A 16,297-nucleotide genomic window follows, 5' to 3' on the forward strand; every position below is an offset into this window, starting at 1 on the left:
GATGGCTTCATCACTTTCGACATATAATAATGGTGGTGTCGTGTAGAATGGTAAAATAATAAAAATTCACCTGCCGCTTCCACCCATCTCTCCCCCCCCCCCCCTCTCTGGCCCGTCCCAAAATGGCGCGTTATTGATGGTCAGTAATTAAAGGCGGACCTTCACAGAAGAAGATGCGTCCTCTGGAGGTTCATCTGTGTGTTTGTTTGTTTTTTTTTAAGCAACCCAGGTTGGAATTTCGGTAGAAACACGCATCGATCGTGCGCTTTTCTGCCCGCAACCTTATCACACACTGATCGTGACCGTTGTCCGTGGGGCAGTTAAGTGCGCGAGTGCGCCATTGCCGTTCGTTTGTATGTTAAGCTGTTGCAAAACACATCCCACTTTGCACAATCGAGCGCCCGATTTTCCGAACGTTCACCCACCAAAAAGGCGTTGCTGCTTTCGGATCGTTCGATGCAGCGGTCTAGTTTTGGTCGTATTTTGGGTGGGTTTTTCGGTGGTGATTAGGACGCGCTAATCCACGGGCTCGCAGGTTGACCCCAATCAGCTTCGCGAGTCTCGTGCAACGAAGGAGTTGGCTGTAGCCAGCAATCCCACACTCGCGGTCCCGGTTGTGGTTCATAAATCATGCACCATCCGTTTGGGACGGAGTCGCGAGCGAGGATGGTGGCGGTGCGGTGGTCACTGTTTGCGATCGATGGAAGGGATCGCTTTTCGCATTGCTAGCATTTTTGAAACAGCGCGCGCCCACCTGGCCCATTGGTCCGGTCAGGAAAGAGATAGAGAGAGAGAGAGAGATGGTAAGGGTCGTGGAAAATGTCACCACCGGATTTGAGCAAGGGTGAATTTATCAACAAAATGTGTACGAACCTTTCGAAGGGTCTTCAATCAAGTACAGTTTTTGGGAATAAAGATCTTAACCTTACCGTTGCGTTGTTTTAAGCGCACATCCAGCAACATCGACCGGTCCTCCCGGCGGCGGTCGTGATTTACATCTAGTGATAACTTCAGTTTGTAGCTATTTTGTGTTAAATAGGTACCCGGTTCCGCCGATATCCTCGGCATAGTTTATGCTCTCACGCGACAGTTTTACAGCTAGAACAGCTGCATCGGACCGTTTCGGGGTGACATTTTATTATGTGCCATGTTGTGCCACGGCTGCACTGAAGATGAGCATATGCAAGCGCACCGCACATACATTGTTCGTGCCGGAGGATCGCATTGCAGACGCAGAGGCATGATTGCGCATTGTGCAATTTGCATAGGCACATTTAGGTACGGCCAGCTCATGTTGCCGTGTACGGACGCGCGGGCTCTTCGCCGGGCGTATCATCGATCGGCACGGTAATGCTGGCCGGGGTTGAAGACTGTAAGAACGTTGCATGGCCGGCGGTACGTCCCCGGTGTCCCGTACTGACCCGGCGAGAGGATGACTTGTTGGGTGAAATTTATGAGCCAATTTAGACCATGTTCCGCGAACATGGCGTCGCTTGTACCGATGTTGTGAAGCCGGTCGTCCATCGTACCGTTTCGGTACGCGGGCGCTCCGTCCCGCTGGGTTCACAACGGCCGGGATGCATTGCATTCTCCATTTCCGGTCGACCGGTAGAAACCCAATGTCCCGATCGGGGTCGGGTCAGTTTGCACCGTAACTCCACCGGCCGTTTGTTAGGCCTCCATCCGAAAACACCGCGTGCACCCCGTAAACCGATCTGACATTTGTACCATCTAATCGCATTTACGACCCCATTGGCTGCGTTGGCAAACTTCTGCCCGCCGTGGCCGAGAACCGCACGGGTGAAGATGCTGCTGCACTCGGTTTCGACGAGGCTAGGCAAAAACGGCAAACCACACAAAGCGGTACCGAAATGTCACGATTTATGGGACAATATTTTCGGGAAATTTATGTACCAGCGGTCCTGACGCCACCGGGGTTTTTCGGTACGGGACTCGAGATGGAAGCCACGTTGGGACACGGTGTGATGGGCTGTCAAGGCGTAGGTGTCGTTAAGGTGCCTCGCTTCGATCGAGTACGGTGCGTTTTATGACGGTTCAGTTCGGTTCACTGTTAGCCTGTTTTGCGATCCGCTCGATAAACGAACGCTTGTTAATTGTAGAACCGTTTAAAGGATTGATTGAAGGTGGCTCCGGTGTGAGATGCGCAATGCGCGTGATGTAAGGCTCCCATATTTGGGCAGGCTTGGCTAGACGCAAGCAGGCAACTGGATGGTTTTGTATTGAGCGATGTGGATGAACCTCGACGTAATTAACGTGATGATGGTTTTATGAGCAGTTTATGTGAGCTTTGTACGAAGCTGCCCTCATATTGCGATCAATGCCATGATCAAGGCATGGCAGAAGGTTCTAAAAAAACGATGCTTAGAAACCTGTCAGCTGTTTGCCGCTTCCGTTGCCCGAGGTGAATCAACGTTGGGCTGTAGATGACATCTCGAAGCGCAAGGATCGAATCATTCGCGTTCGGTTAACGATCAATTAAACCATCGTTGAATCGAAAGATCAATATGCAGAAGGACGTAGAAGGTGTTTTAATGGTGTCATATTGTTCCACAGTTTCCACAATGCTAACGACATTATTCAGAAGCAAAAAATAAGGCCTCAAAAAGGATAACACAACGCATTGTTCGATGGAAGCCTGTCAAACATTATTCTCAATGAGCCATTTAAATTTATTGATTAACAAAAAAAACACACTTCTGAAAGCTTACCAAAGCAAACATAATGTCAGTCTTGTCGGTCTACTGTGCAGCATCACAAGTGAGCGTTAAATACGTGCAGCATCATTTGGCACCGCGCCGTAGTGAATTGATTTCCCCCGTACCGAAAATAATTAGCTCCTCTCGAACGATCGCCCAAAACTGTGCGGTACGACACCGCCGGATGGACCATCTAACGGGTGACCTTTAGGAAGAAGGCGGAAGAGCAAACAGGGTCCGCCTGTAATGGGGGGAGGGTTCAGTTGAAACATTATTTACTGGCTTCTGGTATTTGCTGACCGGTTCGGACGATCGGTGGTGTTGTATTCCCGGCACGGTTGCGTGGTTTTTTGGGGAATTGTAACCCATTAACGCCATCCATTTATTTATTCACTTCCGTTGTGCGAAGTGCTGACATTGTTATCCTGAGCTTTTAGGCACCGCGCTGTGCAGCGATCGTGAAGCCCGCTGATTGGGGCGCGAGTCTCATTTTTCTTTTACGCGGAAGCGAATATTTCGCATATTCCATTTGGAATGTGTTGTGGCGAAACGTGGAAGATATGCAAATGCAGTTTGCAGTTTTATTGTCGATTGTGGTGCGGAGCAACAGTAGAACGAGGAGGAAGAATAAAAAGAGCGAAAGTAATAGGAGACGGCAAACCAAAGGGACTGCACCGTTTAGTAATCATAATCGGTTTGCGATCACTGCAGGGCTGATCGCATTAATCACGCGACCGTTCCAAATAAACGCAACCCAACATCAATCAAACTGTAAGCATCATCGGTGTAGAAGATCGCACCGTTCGGACCATTCAGGCCCCGCGTGCCGGTTGTCACCTAAATTAAGTCACTATCAACCTACCGCACGGCACGTCGCGCGCACGGTTGCTCACATTCATCTTGAAACCCTTCCTCCGGTAATAGGAGAGCGATCATAAAAAAAATCATAAAGGGTTCGTCGCTTGCCAATCAATGGAGTCGTTTGTATCGTCCGATTCGAACTTCGTTTCGAATGCGCACACGAGCGATCCTTTTGGCTGGGCACACACGGGACGTCCACGTCCTGCCCACGTCCACATCGAACTTCGTGCAAATCCGAACATAAACGCCTATCCTTTACCGTACGCACAAGCGAGACACAATAGTCGCACGATCAGCCCGTATGCTCCGTACGCGTCTTTCTAATAGAAGCATATGTAAAATTCAGAGAGGATCTATTATCTTACCCCCTAGTTCCTTTCATAAACATTTTCTTTGCGTTTTGAGAGCCAGATATGATGTTCATTTTGCCTAGTCTAAAATGTGTTCATGTAATTATATTTTTCATGTAGGTTTAAGATAAACCATTGCAAATAAAGAGTTAATAAAAAAAATAATATTGTTCCAAAATATCGGGAACCGCTTCGCAATATGTTGTGGTGTTTAAACATTTCATCACAAAAAAAAACCAATGCTTTTCTTCCTAGTTCTCACAACGGTTCGATCACAACCCATCTTTTTGCAATCTATCCTTTTTACTCTACAACAGCAAGGCTGCGTAAGCGGGTAAGAACAAGTCCACTGATCTGCTCTCGAGAGAATTATTTCCGAATCCTCCTTCACTTCGTGCTTTGTGGACGTCTTGTGGACGCGTCCACGGCAGGACCCAATTTTTTTGAATTTTTGTATGACTTCGTGGATTTTGGACGTCCAGTGGACGTACGTGTGTGCCCAGCCTTTGTGTTGCACCGCACGAAAGTGAATCCGTGAAACCGGGAAGATGGAGTTCCCGTGGTAGATGTAGGGACTGATTGCTATTAAAGCGATTAGTGTTTGGTTTTGTCGCCCGGCGATCCAGCGGTTCGGAGTTAAATCCGTTCGGCTGTGAACTTAAGCAATGTTGTACCGTTGATCGTGGTTATTGTTGGCGAGGGATGGAGGGTTTTGCATATTTTTATGCTTACTCCACCACGCTCGCTTGCTCCGTTCGAGTGCACGTGCACGAGGGCTTTCGTATGGACGGGGGAGGGATAACGCGACCACACCACACCGTGCGAACTGTGCAGATCGTGTACGCGCGGCTGGCGAAGCCGAAGACGAAACCGCACAGAATCTTCACCAAATTCCTCCCATGCCTTCCCCATTCCACCCGAAACAAGCGCTAGCCGGTTGTCGGTGGTGTTGTGGCGTTCGGTCTGGTGACGTCGTCGCCGGCGTGGGTTTAGCGGGTGGGTTTGTATATAAACGGCGTTTCGGGTACGCTGGAGCATCATTCGCAAAGGAACGGAGACCGATCGTGGGCCTAGCGAAAGAGGATTTTGTGCTGTGTGTGTGCTCTATCACCGGATCGTACAGTGAAAGATGAAGCAGTTCGTGGTGTTCGCTAGTGTGTGCTGTGTCCTGCTGGCAGGACGTGTTGTGTTGTCGGCACCGGCCCCCCAGCAGGCCGGAGCAGGCGCCGGTGGGTCCAACAATGTGGAAACGTTGAAATATTACAGCGAAAACAATGGACCGGATGGTTACAGGTTCAAGTAAGTGGTGTGTGAAAGGTGTCGCGGCAAAGGGACTGCCATTGCGTCGGTTGAGGAAGTGTCCGTGCGCTGTCTGTGTGTGCCCAATAACCAAGAAGCGTGATAATAAGGATGCCATTTTCTCTCCCTTCTTCTGCCGTTCTGTACAGTTACGAGCTGAGCGATGGACAGATCCGTTCGGAAGTCGGTACCTACCGGGACGTGAAGGATGCGGAGGGCAAGGACGTGAAGGCGTTGTTCGTGCAGGGTTCGTACTCGTTCGTTGGCCCCGATGGGCAGACGTACTGGGTGAACTATACCGCCGATGAGAACGGTTACCATCCGAAGGTCGGCACCGGTCCAACGGGTGGAATTCAACCGGGACAGGAAACGCCCGTAACCAGCGCTTAGAAAAAGGGTCGGGAGGACCTGTTTCGGGCCGTTCAGCGAAACCGGGGCTGAACTGCCATCAGAAATGCACCTCTCACCTCGCGCTCGGCAGGATGTCTGCAGGGACACAGACACAGCACATACTCACACAAACACCTACCTGCGCACACAGGAAGCACAACCCCCGCATGCCGGTGCGCATGCAAAGTCAGTGGCATTCTATTTCTAGGCTTAAGGAGGATGGTCGATGTAAATACGATGCTTTGTGTGTTCCTTAGGAAAAATGTTAAGGAAGCTCAAATAAACGAAGTGTAGGAAAATGTAGCTGCTGTGTTTATTATTTGACAATGATCGAGGATGAACGAGAGATGATTTTATCTCGATATTCATTTATTCCCACTTTAAGGACTTCATAGGATATGAGTTATGCGGAAGAAGGAAAAGGAAACTGAAAATAAAATTTCTTCAAATTCTTGAATTGAAATGAATCTTTTAACTAAATAAAATACCCTGAATATTCCGAACATTCCTGAAAGGATTTTCGAGGTTTTACTTGTCTGTAATGATTCATTCCTCGTTGAGCATTGCCATTAAGTATTGGAGGATATATGAATCTTTGATGATTCACAAATCTCTTGAGAAACGTTTCATTATTTGAACAACTCTCCATTGAAGATTCATATGAGCGACTTACTCGAAAAAAAAATCATTAAGCAAACCACTTTGCATGTTTATTTTGGTCGTTTTAATTGTGCTTTGTAGTGAACAATTTTCGGGAAAATTGAATCGAGAAAGTGAGCATCCGAAATTTAAAAAAATACCTTAACGGATTCTATATTATGCAAATAATATAAATTATATATATTATATAACTATATATTTATCATAAAATGATAATAGATCAGCGTTTGAAATTTATTCGCATGAAATTAGAAGAAAATAACGATAAAGTAAATTTTGTCTTCTTCAGTTATTACGAGTTCGGAAGATAGCCAAATCAAAATAATGTCCCAGTTCCCCGTTTTTCCTCTTTTCTAGAAAGATTGCAAAGTTTCATACCATTGGAAGAAAGCCATATACAATGGCTTAAAAAAATCAGTGATTTTTTCCAGCTAAATTGTTGAACTGCTGGTAAACTCAACTGCTATTGAGAATTTGTTGACAAACCTGCCGTTTGCATCACTCCGGACGGCAGAAGTTTTACTTGTTAAAACTCTTCATATGCACAGATTATCATATTCAATAGGTTCGAGGGATGGTCCGGTGGTATATACGGTATCGGCACCAGTCTTCAAACGGCAGGACCGGTCCAGAATCCCATCCGGACCAATCACCCGTACCAAGAAAAGACTATCCGGCTACTTTGTAAAATAATTCTAGTATGCCAGAAATGGCCGGCCTAGACCTAGTAGGTCGTTACGGCAAAAAGACAAAGAGTTTCGAGGGCGAAATGGAGTGACCTATGATAGCTAAGGCCAAGAAAAAGCTTATTCAAATGCTATCATTTTTGTTTTTGGCCACGTTAACTAAGGTTCTATTTGCGGAATGATTATCGTAATTACTTACAACATTAAAATAACTTAACAATAAAACTTCCAAGCGTTCTAAACGTTTATAAACTACGGACGAATTTTTTAACTTACAAAATTAAAAATGTTTGAAATGAAGCGTTCCAGTCAAAAGGACGGATCCGGTGGTTCTAGTGTTAATCATGGATTCTAGCGAACTTTGTTGCATGCTTCAATGCAATATTAAATTTTTTTAATTAATACGTAAATAACCTTGCCGGATTGTTAACCTATTTTATGATCGTTTGTTCATTAGGATAATAATGTCATAAAATATGTAAATGCGTATTTTTGAGGATAGTTTCCACCCAATGCAGGAAGTGCTATACTACTTTTTTTCCATATGTAAAACGTCGTCATACTGGACACCGTTCCCACCGGCAACCAACGATAAGCATGAGCGATGATCAATGCCGATGCGCAAAATTAATGATTTAAACATCACACAAAGAAACGTTTTTATTCTTTCTTTTCGTTTGGCTACTTTTTTGTTTATTGCGGGATGGCGCAAATTTCCATCCATTAATCAATGCATCCACTCGGATGGGTACGCGGTGAAGCTAAGCGACGGGGCGATTCTTGCGATCGCTGCTGGAGAAGTCTAGCTTGCGATCGGTATCATAGTCGCCGGTGCCCATCCGGGCGCGATATCCATTCTCGTCTGCGATATACTCCACCCAGTAGGTACGGCCATCGTCACCGACGTACGAGTAGCGTCCTTGGACGGCAACAAACTGTACGTCTTTACCTTCGTCGTCCTTGCTGTACCGAAGCGTACCTTCCTCCTTCCGACGCTGCTCGTCACTCAGTTCGAATCTACGCGTGGGGAAAAGCAAAAAGGATGGATCGCGTTTTCACCACTGCCGTAGCTGCGGTTGCTTCCGGCCGACGGTTTGACTTACTCAAAGCTGTATCCTTCGTTCTGTGCATTGTTGTTCTCGTACTGCACGATGTACGGTGTGGCTACGGGATCAACAGGAGCTGCCCCGGTGGTGCCAATCAACGCTGCTACTGCAACCAAAGCCGTCACGTGCAGCTGCATTTTGGTGGGCGTTTGCTCTGGCGAATCTTTTACCAAATACTGACAAGTTGAACGTTAGCACCGGGAACTTTTATAGCAGAAATTTTACGGTCAAATCGGACGGGGTGTGTGTTTTGGGTGGTTGGTTTTGGTTGCATCTCCTTCAATGGAGATTAGAGATCGACGGATCGAATGTGTGCTGTATAAGTATCCATTTTGGTGGTAATGAACAGCTATTAATCAGAATTGTTGACAAATGCGCCCGTATGCTACGCGCAGCGTTGCAGACGGATTGCATTTGCATTTGCAAAAGTTGTCATCTGTCTAAAAAGGGATTATGATATTGCATCTAAAGCATGTCCAAAACAAGCCAAAACAAGCGAAGGACGTATCCTTTTTTTTTGTTTGCGGGAAAATGTTTGCAATATGTCAACTATTCAACATAAATAATCATTGATTTTGTATAGAAAATGTGGTTTTATTTATTGTTCAAATCATAGAACAACACGGCCGGGACTGTATTGGCAATGTCATGCTGCTGTTATGGTGGGATGATTTGTTTTTAAACTATTTTTTGCCAAAGTAAAAAGTTTTTTCAAAGTGGAAAGCTTGTGGTTTCACTCGCTCGACACGTTTAATGTCGGTGATAAGTTGCTTCGAATGTAAATTATTCAGAATCTCCTTGAAGCCCGTCGTTTCTGAAAGCGAAATTGGGAAGTAAAAGTTAAGAAAAGAATAAATATTAGGTGTGAAAGGTGTGTTAGTCAATAATTAACAATTAGAAACCATTTTTTCATATTTAAAATTAAAACACAATGATTTCGATTTTAGTTCACAAGGAAAACGATAAAAACGCTCCTTGAGGTATGCAATCCGCAGAGCTTTTCGAAGTGCAATCGAAATTCGAAATGAGTGAAACGTGAAACATTTCATGATTTGAAACCTTTTCAAAATGAGTTTGAAATTTTTCGAAGGGTTCAATTGAAACCATTCATAGGAATGAGAGAGGCGTTGGAAAATTAGAAATCTTTCAATTAATTTAACATTTTTTATGGAAATGAATCTTTAGATAACGTTGAACATTTAGTAAGGGGAGTATTTCATGTTATTAAAAACGAAAAATTAGTTAAACTGTGCAATTCATGAGGAAAGAACATAAAGCAATGAATAAAACAATCAACATTTTGGCAAATAAACACAATAAGCATCTACAAATATGAAAATAATTCAAGGAAACTAAATGTTCTTCAATGCAAAGCTCTTTATCTAACATTATTACAACTTCAATGGTGGATCAGTGTTGTACTTACTGTCAATTTTTTCGGTAAACTCCACAAAGTACAAGTAATCGTCGTTCGGTGAGTTGAGAACCCACTTTCCATTCACTTTCAGCGTATCACGATCCCAATCGTACACGTACTGCGAAAACTCCACAATCTTCAGTGGCAATCTGCGAGGAAAAGTAAACAAAAAAACCATCCAGTCAGCACATTGGTACGGCGGCCAGATCGCTCATGATCGCTCACTCATCACTTAGCACGTTGTTCACAAACTCCGTCTGGTTGGAGATCCGTTCCGTCACGACCTGTTTCACGGTGTAGAACGCACTGCACGGTTCTAGCTGGGCGAGGAAAACACCAACCAGCACGAGACCAATCACCGCACCGGTACCGACGTACTTGCCACCGTGGAGCTTCATGTTGACCGTTCTAACGACACCGCACCAATGAGTACGGTAGGCAGCGGTGGTACGAATTTTATATTCTTCATTCACCGAAAATGGGCAGAACCCCCCGAAAACCGAGCATGCGAATGGTAATCGGGTTTAGGAATCGATTTGCCACGTGACGGGACATCGCGGTGGTGCGACAACCTGTTCGAATTTGAGCTTCTTCTACTTCGCGTTCTTTATGATGAATCTTAACCGTAAAAAAGAGAGATTTTTTTTTTGGCGAGGGCCATCGCCCTGCTTGGCGTTTCTGCCACAAGACGGGTAGAGATGCTTTTTTTGCCGTGTGTGCGCGGAACTATTAGATCTTCTTCCAGATAGGCGGAAGGCGATCTCTGCTGAATGGAGTCAATGCGATGCGTTGCATTAAATTAAAAGACGCGCATATTTGCGGTTGGAACTGATCACATAATTTTTTTTTTAAGTGTAGCTTTGATCGTCATCTACTTTATTTTTTGCTATAAGATCAAGGTAAACGTAGCACAATGGGCGCGTTTGGCGTGGATGCAGTTCAATTGGTAATGGGTGTTTACAAGGAGTCGATAGAATTATTACAGCGCTGAAGGTTAGGCAGCTTGTCTTTTAAGTTGAGGGGAGTTGGTAAATTTGTGCTCATTTGTTTTGTGCTGTGAGCAAAACATTTTGCTAAATGAGGAAGTAACATTGTCCCACTGTACGGTACAGCGCGGTCCGAAGCTTGCTAACGTTCATGTGCCACACACTGAAGACGCAAACCTTGAAGTACCATCCAGCTGAAGAAGGAGCGCTACTTGAGCAGTGCGAGAAAAGTTCCCGAAAACAGGATTAAAGAAAGCAGATTTACGTCAATGCGTTTAATTGTTGCTGATGCAAAAACCAGTTTGAAGATAGCCCTAGCGATAAGAAGAAAATTCCACACACAGAGAGCAGAATTTATGGCGATTCGCAAGCCTTATCCGAAACTCGTGCTCGTACTCCGTTACGAAACCGAATCAGTGCATGGGTGTAGATCTTCTAGAAATTGTTCACTTTTTTCGTTCCTTCATTGCTTCAATTTTTCTTCCCGAAGCCGCTCAATTAACACCTACCGCTGCAGTAGAATTTAAAGTGTTGTCAAATATTACGTCAATATACACACCTCCGATCACCTTGCAGGTGCAGGTGGCGCAAACGTATCAAGCACTGGTGATGTTTATCTTGGAGTGGTTTGTTGGTCAATTTTTGTTCGAGCCTTTGCGCATTTACTTTCGTTTTCGTCGTTCTGGCGTTTGAAAAAACCGCTGCAGGTGCTCGTTTATTCGGTAACTATAGTTCCAAGTTCACAGTCATGAAAGCTACAGCACCCGGGAAACGGCAAAAGTATGTCACCCTCATCTGCTAGCCCAACGCTTTACGCGCTGTTTCCGAGTTGGCTCTAATGCTCCAAGAGCTGATCCGGACGGATCCCCATCAAAGCGATCGCTCACACAGACGAGATATTTCATCAGTCATTCTAAGTGGGTACGCGCCGCGAATTCCAAACCGTCCAAACCGTCCAATTGTTCGGCAAGGAATATAAATATTCATCACCGTACACAGGGACGCCGCTGTCCGTTGATCGTCCCAAAGACGGCGGGATGTTTGGAAAGTTCACCGACCATAGAACGTTCGTCTAACGGCTTTCGCGTGTGTGAGAAAGCAGAAGTGTCTTGTTATGCGCTCATCGCAAGATGATATGTGGGAGCAGCTCTGCTTAATCAGCCTGAGGGCATACTGATGTACGGCTCGTTTTCAAGGGTGATTTCATCATGTTACATCAGAAGGGTCTTACAAATGGTTGCTCCGTAGCAGATTAGAATACCAATGTAAAAGACATCCCAACGTTGGTTAGGAACATCCGTGACTAATGATCTTCGATTCTGACTACGGTTGACTTGAGAATCGGGTTGGATTCAATCATTCGTTTTGTACGAACTAGAGCGGATCAGTTCGTTCTTTGGGAGGAACTGAACGAACGGTACAGCTCTTGCGTTCTTTTGTCTCTCATATACTTTTGCTCGTTCATATAGTTCGCTCACCTTACCGTTCCAAGTCATTCACTAAATGCTCCTACATTCAACGGGTACTTCGCTTCACCTACGTTACATTTCGTTCAACTTGCGTTACGCGACAGTTCAACCTGCGTTACACGACAGTTCAACCTGCGTTACAAGCCATTCAATGTGCGTCATTCAATCTGTTTCACAGTTCGTTTAATTACTTTTACGTTTTATGCATAACACACATTGTGAAGATAGTTTAACCTGTAGACTATTTTCACGTTCACTTAAAATCACTGATCGAATCGATCGAACTGTATCGATTTAGCTCTTGTGATACAACTCCACTTATGACCTGTTTCGGTGGTTTTACCCCGAAAGCTCATTCGTTGTTTTTAGATCGTTTTGTGCAATATTAACAACACAGCATGAATGAACCGGTACGAATCTGTGTAGAAATGCGTTTGGGTTCACGTTATCCCCTACAAAAAAAAAGGAAATACACCTTAGTTCTACATTCAGCAACGCGATCAAAAGTGATCCAACCAGTTTTTTTTTCGGACTTTCGGGAGCGTTTCTGGTGCTGTCTCCCTTTTGTGTTTATTCTGAATAAATAATCGCACCGCATAAGCAGAGAACCGTGCGCATCGGTGTGTTTGGTGGACCCGTAAAACCAGTTGCCCCCGTACCATCCCTATCCGATAACCGGTAGAACCAGCTGGACAGTCCGGGACGAAGGGTTGTTGGTGGGGTGGTTGCGGTGGAGTCCGTTGCCTGAAACTGGTCACCCGGCAAATGCAGCCAGTCCCGTCAGGCTGTCTACCGGGGTTTTAGGGGTGTGTTGGCCCGGTGAGGTTGACTCAGCGATTGTGTTACAGATTTGATCTTGACACTCTTGCGCGTGCCGTCGACAGCATCCCGTTTTGTTTTGGGTGAAATTGAACTGCAGCATCATCATTACATCTCATGAGCCAATTAAGACCCCACTGCTAATCGTTGCCGTGGGACTTTTCGATGGTCCCAGTGGTCAGCAACTTTTGACCTAGGGCTAGTAGGGCCGTGGTGATGGAACCCGTCGTGGTCCAGATTTGATCTTAGCGCATCGGATGAATGTTGTGGTTGTCCCATTTAAGAGCTGTGATCTTTCCGGAGGGGAAGCGAGAGAATGGAAGCAGTAAACCGGAATCCTTCACCAGCCTTTTTGTTGGTGAAGGTCACGTTGGTTCAAGTGATGCTGTACCGGGCGCAGGGTAGTGAGATGTGAATTAAAGCTTAGCATGGGGCAGTTAATGCGTAGCGTAAGGGCATGTCGGCATGATGAGCGCATGATGATTGTTAAATGAGTGAGAAAAAATAGCATACAAACACACTTCAGAACGAGTCGCAAAGTCCTCTTCAGAAGGGGGAACCCTGGGCAGGTTGTTGCCAGATTGCCCGGGGGGGGTTTTTTTGTGCCACCTACCGAGCCGATCATGCTCTCGATCGATCTTCATCGCGATGCTTTTGCGAGATGAGGCTTTTGTTTTTCTTGCCACCAAATGCTGTGGCGAGCTGTGGCGCGTTGAAATAGACGGGGGAATTTCAGTTTGACGTAGCAGTACGAGATGGGTTTTGAAGATTGTTGTCCTTTTTTGCTCTTGCCTGTTGCTGTGTTTGAGTCTAGCACGGTTGGTGATCGTGTTGGTGATCATAATGTTTTGCAACCGGACGGATTGGTCCGGTTCATCGAAGCTTCAGCCGTACCTTCCGTTGTAGTCATGAGCGTGAAGTTGAGGAAGCTACTCGCTGCCACCAGTTGCTGGTTGGTCGTGGTGTACGGTTCGCTGGATCGTGTTGCAGGTGCCGATCATGCGGCTACCGTGGACGGTATACTCCGATCGGTCGTTGCTGTGCGGTAGGTGATGGGAAAGGAGTACGACTAGAAGGTGGTTTTGAGCGTGTCCCGTGTTTGTCTGTTGCAGATCTCAACTGGAACCGGTGGTGAAGTTGCGCTTGGCACAGCGAACGACGGCGCTACCTCCGGTGACCAGGATGGGTGGACTGTCTTGTGGTGCAACGATACGTGCCTCTGGTTTGCAACGGTTGTTCAACTGTGTTACAATGGAAAATCGTCCACCGGAGGTTGTACCGACGGTTTCCCAGTTTAATGTACAGGAGCGTACCAACGACACACCCCAATACACTGCGGTGAAGATAATCAGCGCAGATAGGAAGGGCGCCTGGTCAACGAACAGTGATGGAACGTCTTCATCCGGGCAGGATGTGGCGAAACGTCCATATCAGGAAGAACGTCCATCGAATCCTCTCGGTCTTATATTTCCTACACTGCAGCAGATAAATCAATTCAACCAATGGCAACGACCTTACCAGAGTCCCAACCAACTTCCAGCAGCGACCATTCCCACCAGCACCACAACCATCACGACGGTTCGTCCACGAGGGAATGATTTTTATTTTCCACCCAGTGGTGATGATCGCTTCACGGCCGTTAGCACTGTACGGCCTGCTCCGTATTACACCACAACGGTTCCAACGAGTGTCCCGACTGGGGAAACGGGCACACAACCGTCCAGCTGGGCAGGTTCGGACATTACAGAACATCCACCAGAGGAAGGTACTACGGAACCACCAGAAGAGGAAAGTGGTCTTGGGAATCGAATCGATAGTAAAGTGTTGCTATCTCTCGTGGGCTAAGTATGTGTGTGTGTGTGTATACGGGGATGAAGAAATGTGGGCTGTTTTTGTTAATAAACTAAGGTGAAGCTATGTTTCGGTGTTCTTTTGCAAACCATGTCTGGTTTGCTACTGCGCCGTGTTCATCGATATCAATCAATTTATTTCGACTCGCACGAATTGCCGCTGAAGAGGGACGTTTCGTGGAACCGGTTCCGAAACCGGAAAACATCTTATTCTCTCACACACGGCGAGGTGTTGTCGATGTGTGAAACAAAGCGTGACAAAAAAAAACCGCACACGATAAGATTACAGGTGGGGATGTAAATGTAGGTGCGCTGAGTGTAGGAATCGATATTCAATTAGGACGATAATGATGTATGTATCGCTTTTGGAGTATTATTTTGTAAAATTTAATGCAAAATTATATTTTTGATTAAATTTTTCCTATCGAAAAAATATAAGAATCAGTCAAAAGAAGAGGCACAAAAACCTGTATATTAATCATACCAAATGTTAAGCTCTTAACGACGCTAAACGGGAGGAACAACCCATGAATTGGTTGGGATTTTTATTGCTTTTTTCATGCAAACGTGGGAGCATAAAAAGATCTCCATCCGGTGGCCGGGCTCAGTTGCATTACGATCGCGAACGATTCACCATGGCGACTACGGTACGGTTGATGGTACTTGCTGTGTGTTTTACGGTAGCAGCGAATCTCTACTCAGCCTCGGCAAGGTGTGTATTTAGTGATGGAGCATAGCAAAATTCTCATATTGTTTTTTTCTTAACTCTCCACTTTGCCTATGTGTAGACCACAGTTCTTCTTAGCAGGAGGTGTTGGAGCACAATCCCCAATAGGAGGGTTTGGTCTAGGTGTGCCAACGGGGTTCCCGTTTAACTTTGGCCAACCACAGCAGCAACAACCACAGCAGCCACAACTACAACCATACCTACAACAGCAACAACAACCACAGCTGCAACAACAATATCAACAACCACAACAGCAACAACAATATCAACAACCACAGCAACAACAGCAGCAGTATCCGCAGCAGTATCAACATATGGGGGCAACGCCACAACAGCAACCAAATACCGAATATCCCAAAGCTCCCGCCAGCAGCAGTGAAGGATTAGGTACACGTTTCAGTGGCGATCCAGAACCTTCCGGAGTCGAAGAAAATCCGTGTCAAAATGTGGATACACCGACTGACCAAACCGGTAGTACTGACGATGGTGGTAATGCAACGGAACAACCCTGTCTCGGCATTGGAGGAGGCAATCGAATTAATCCGAAACAAGCCGCATTGCTTTCACTAGTGGGATAGATGAAAAGAGGACTGGACTTTCGCTTTGTCTTTAATGGGACAGTCACCACTTTAGCGAGGTTTTTACCATGGATGTCAAAATAAAACACATACTGTGAGTGATTCTGACCAGACCGCTGCTGTAGCTCTTTATTTCCCTTCTTTCTTACATCACTTAAGTTCAGCGAAATGCTGCTCAACGTCATGTTGACGATGCTTCGCTCTTATCATACAACGGACTCCAAACTTACACTCCCCTTCAGAAATTTTGCGAGGGTAGCAAAAGGTTCTTCGGTCGAGATTTCCTGTTCACAGGATGATAAATTTAAAGTACGGTCAAGTTAGTTTAGTCACGAATAAATTTATTATTATTAATTTCATTCAATTAAGTTTACTTCGAAGA

The 16,297-nt window shown here is 45.7% G+C and overlaps 5 protein-coding genes across 5 annotated transcripts; 3 read left to right on the forward strand and 2 right to left on the reverse strand.

Annotated features, from left to right (window-relative positions):
* The first annotated feature begins 5,057 nt into the window (after nt 1–5,057).
* On the forward strand, nt 5,058–5,617 carry LOC128719560 (larval cuticle protein 65Ag1-like). Its single transcript, XM_053813186.1, has 2 exons — nt 5,058–5,227; nt 5,377–5,617. The coding sequence occupies exons 1-2, from the start codon at nt 5,058–5,060 to the stop codon at nt 5,615–5,617; spliced, it is 411 nt and encodes a 136-aa protein (XP_053669161.1).
* A 2,107-nt stretch (nt 5,618–7,724) lies between these two features.
* On the reverse strand, nt 7,725–8,206 carry LOC128708234 (endocuticle structural glycoprotein SgAbd-5-like). The gene is made up of 2 exons (XM_053803194.1): nt 8,067–8,206; nt 7,725–7,980 (listed from the first exon to the last, which is right to left on the reverse strand). Exons 1-2 carry the CDS (start codon nt 8,204–8,206, stop codon nt 7,725–7,727), a joined length of 396 nt encoding a protein of 131 aa, XP_053659169.1.
* Nucleotides 8,207–8,752: 546 nt separating this feature from the next.
* On the reverse strand, nt 8,753–9,884 carry LOC128709209 (uncharacterized). Its single transcript, XM_053804192.1, has 3 exons — nt 9,712–9,884; nt 9,496–9,635; nt 8,753–8,883 (listed from the first exon to the last, which is right to left on the reverse strand). Exons 1-3 carry the CDS (start codon nt 9,882–9,884, stop codon nt 8,753–8,755), a joined length of 444 nt encoding a protein of 147 aa, XP_053660167.1.
* A 1,336-nt stretch (nt 9,885–11,220) lies between these two features.
* On the forward strand, nt 11,221–14,605 carry LOC128717822 (uncharacterized). The gene is made up of 4 exons (XM_053811495.1): nt 11,221–11,252; nt 12,776–12,843; nt 13,643–13,805; nt 13,873–14,605. The coding sequence occupies exons 1-4, from the start codon at nt 11,221–11,223 to the stop codon at nt 14,603–14,605; spliced, it is 996 nt and encodes a 331-aa protein (XP_053667470.1).
* Nucleotides 14,606–15,153: 548 nt separating this feature from the next.
* On the forward strand, nt 15,154–15,915 carry LOC128709202 (ras-interacting protein RIP3-like; the record flags this gene model as incomplete). The annotated part of the gene is given in 3 exon segments (XM_053804186.1): nt 15,154–15,184; nt 15,187–15,322; nt 15,399–15,915. Coding segments are annotated over 3 exon segments (684 nt in total), but the record flags the coding sequence as incomplete, so codon positions are not given.
* Nucleotides 15,916–16,297: the final 382 nt, after the last annotated feature.

Source organism: Anopheles marshallii, chromosome 2 (assembly GCF_943734725.1).
Source record: "Anopheles marshallii chromosome 2, idAnoMarsDA_429_01, whole genome shotgun sequence".
In the NCBI taxonomy this organism is placed as follows: Eukaryota; Metazoa; Arthropoda; class Insecta; order Diptera; family Culicidae; genus Anopheles; species Anopheles marshallii.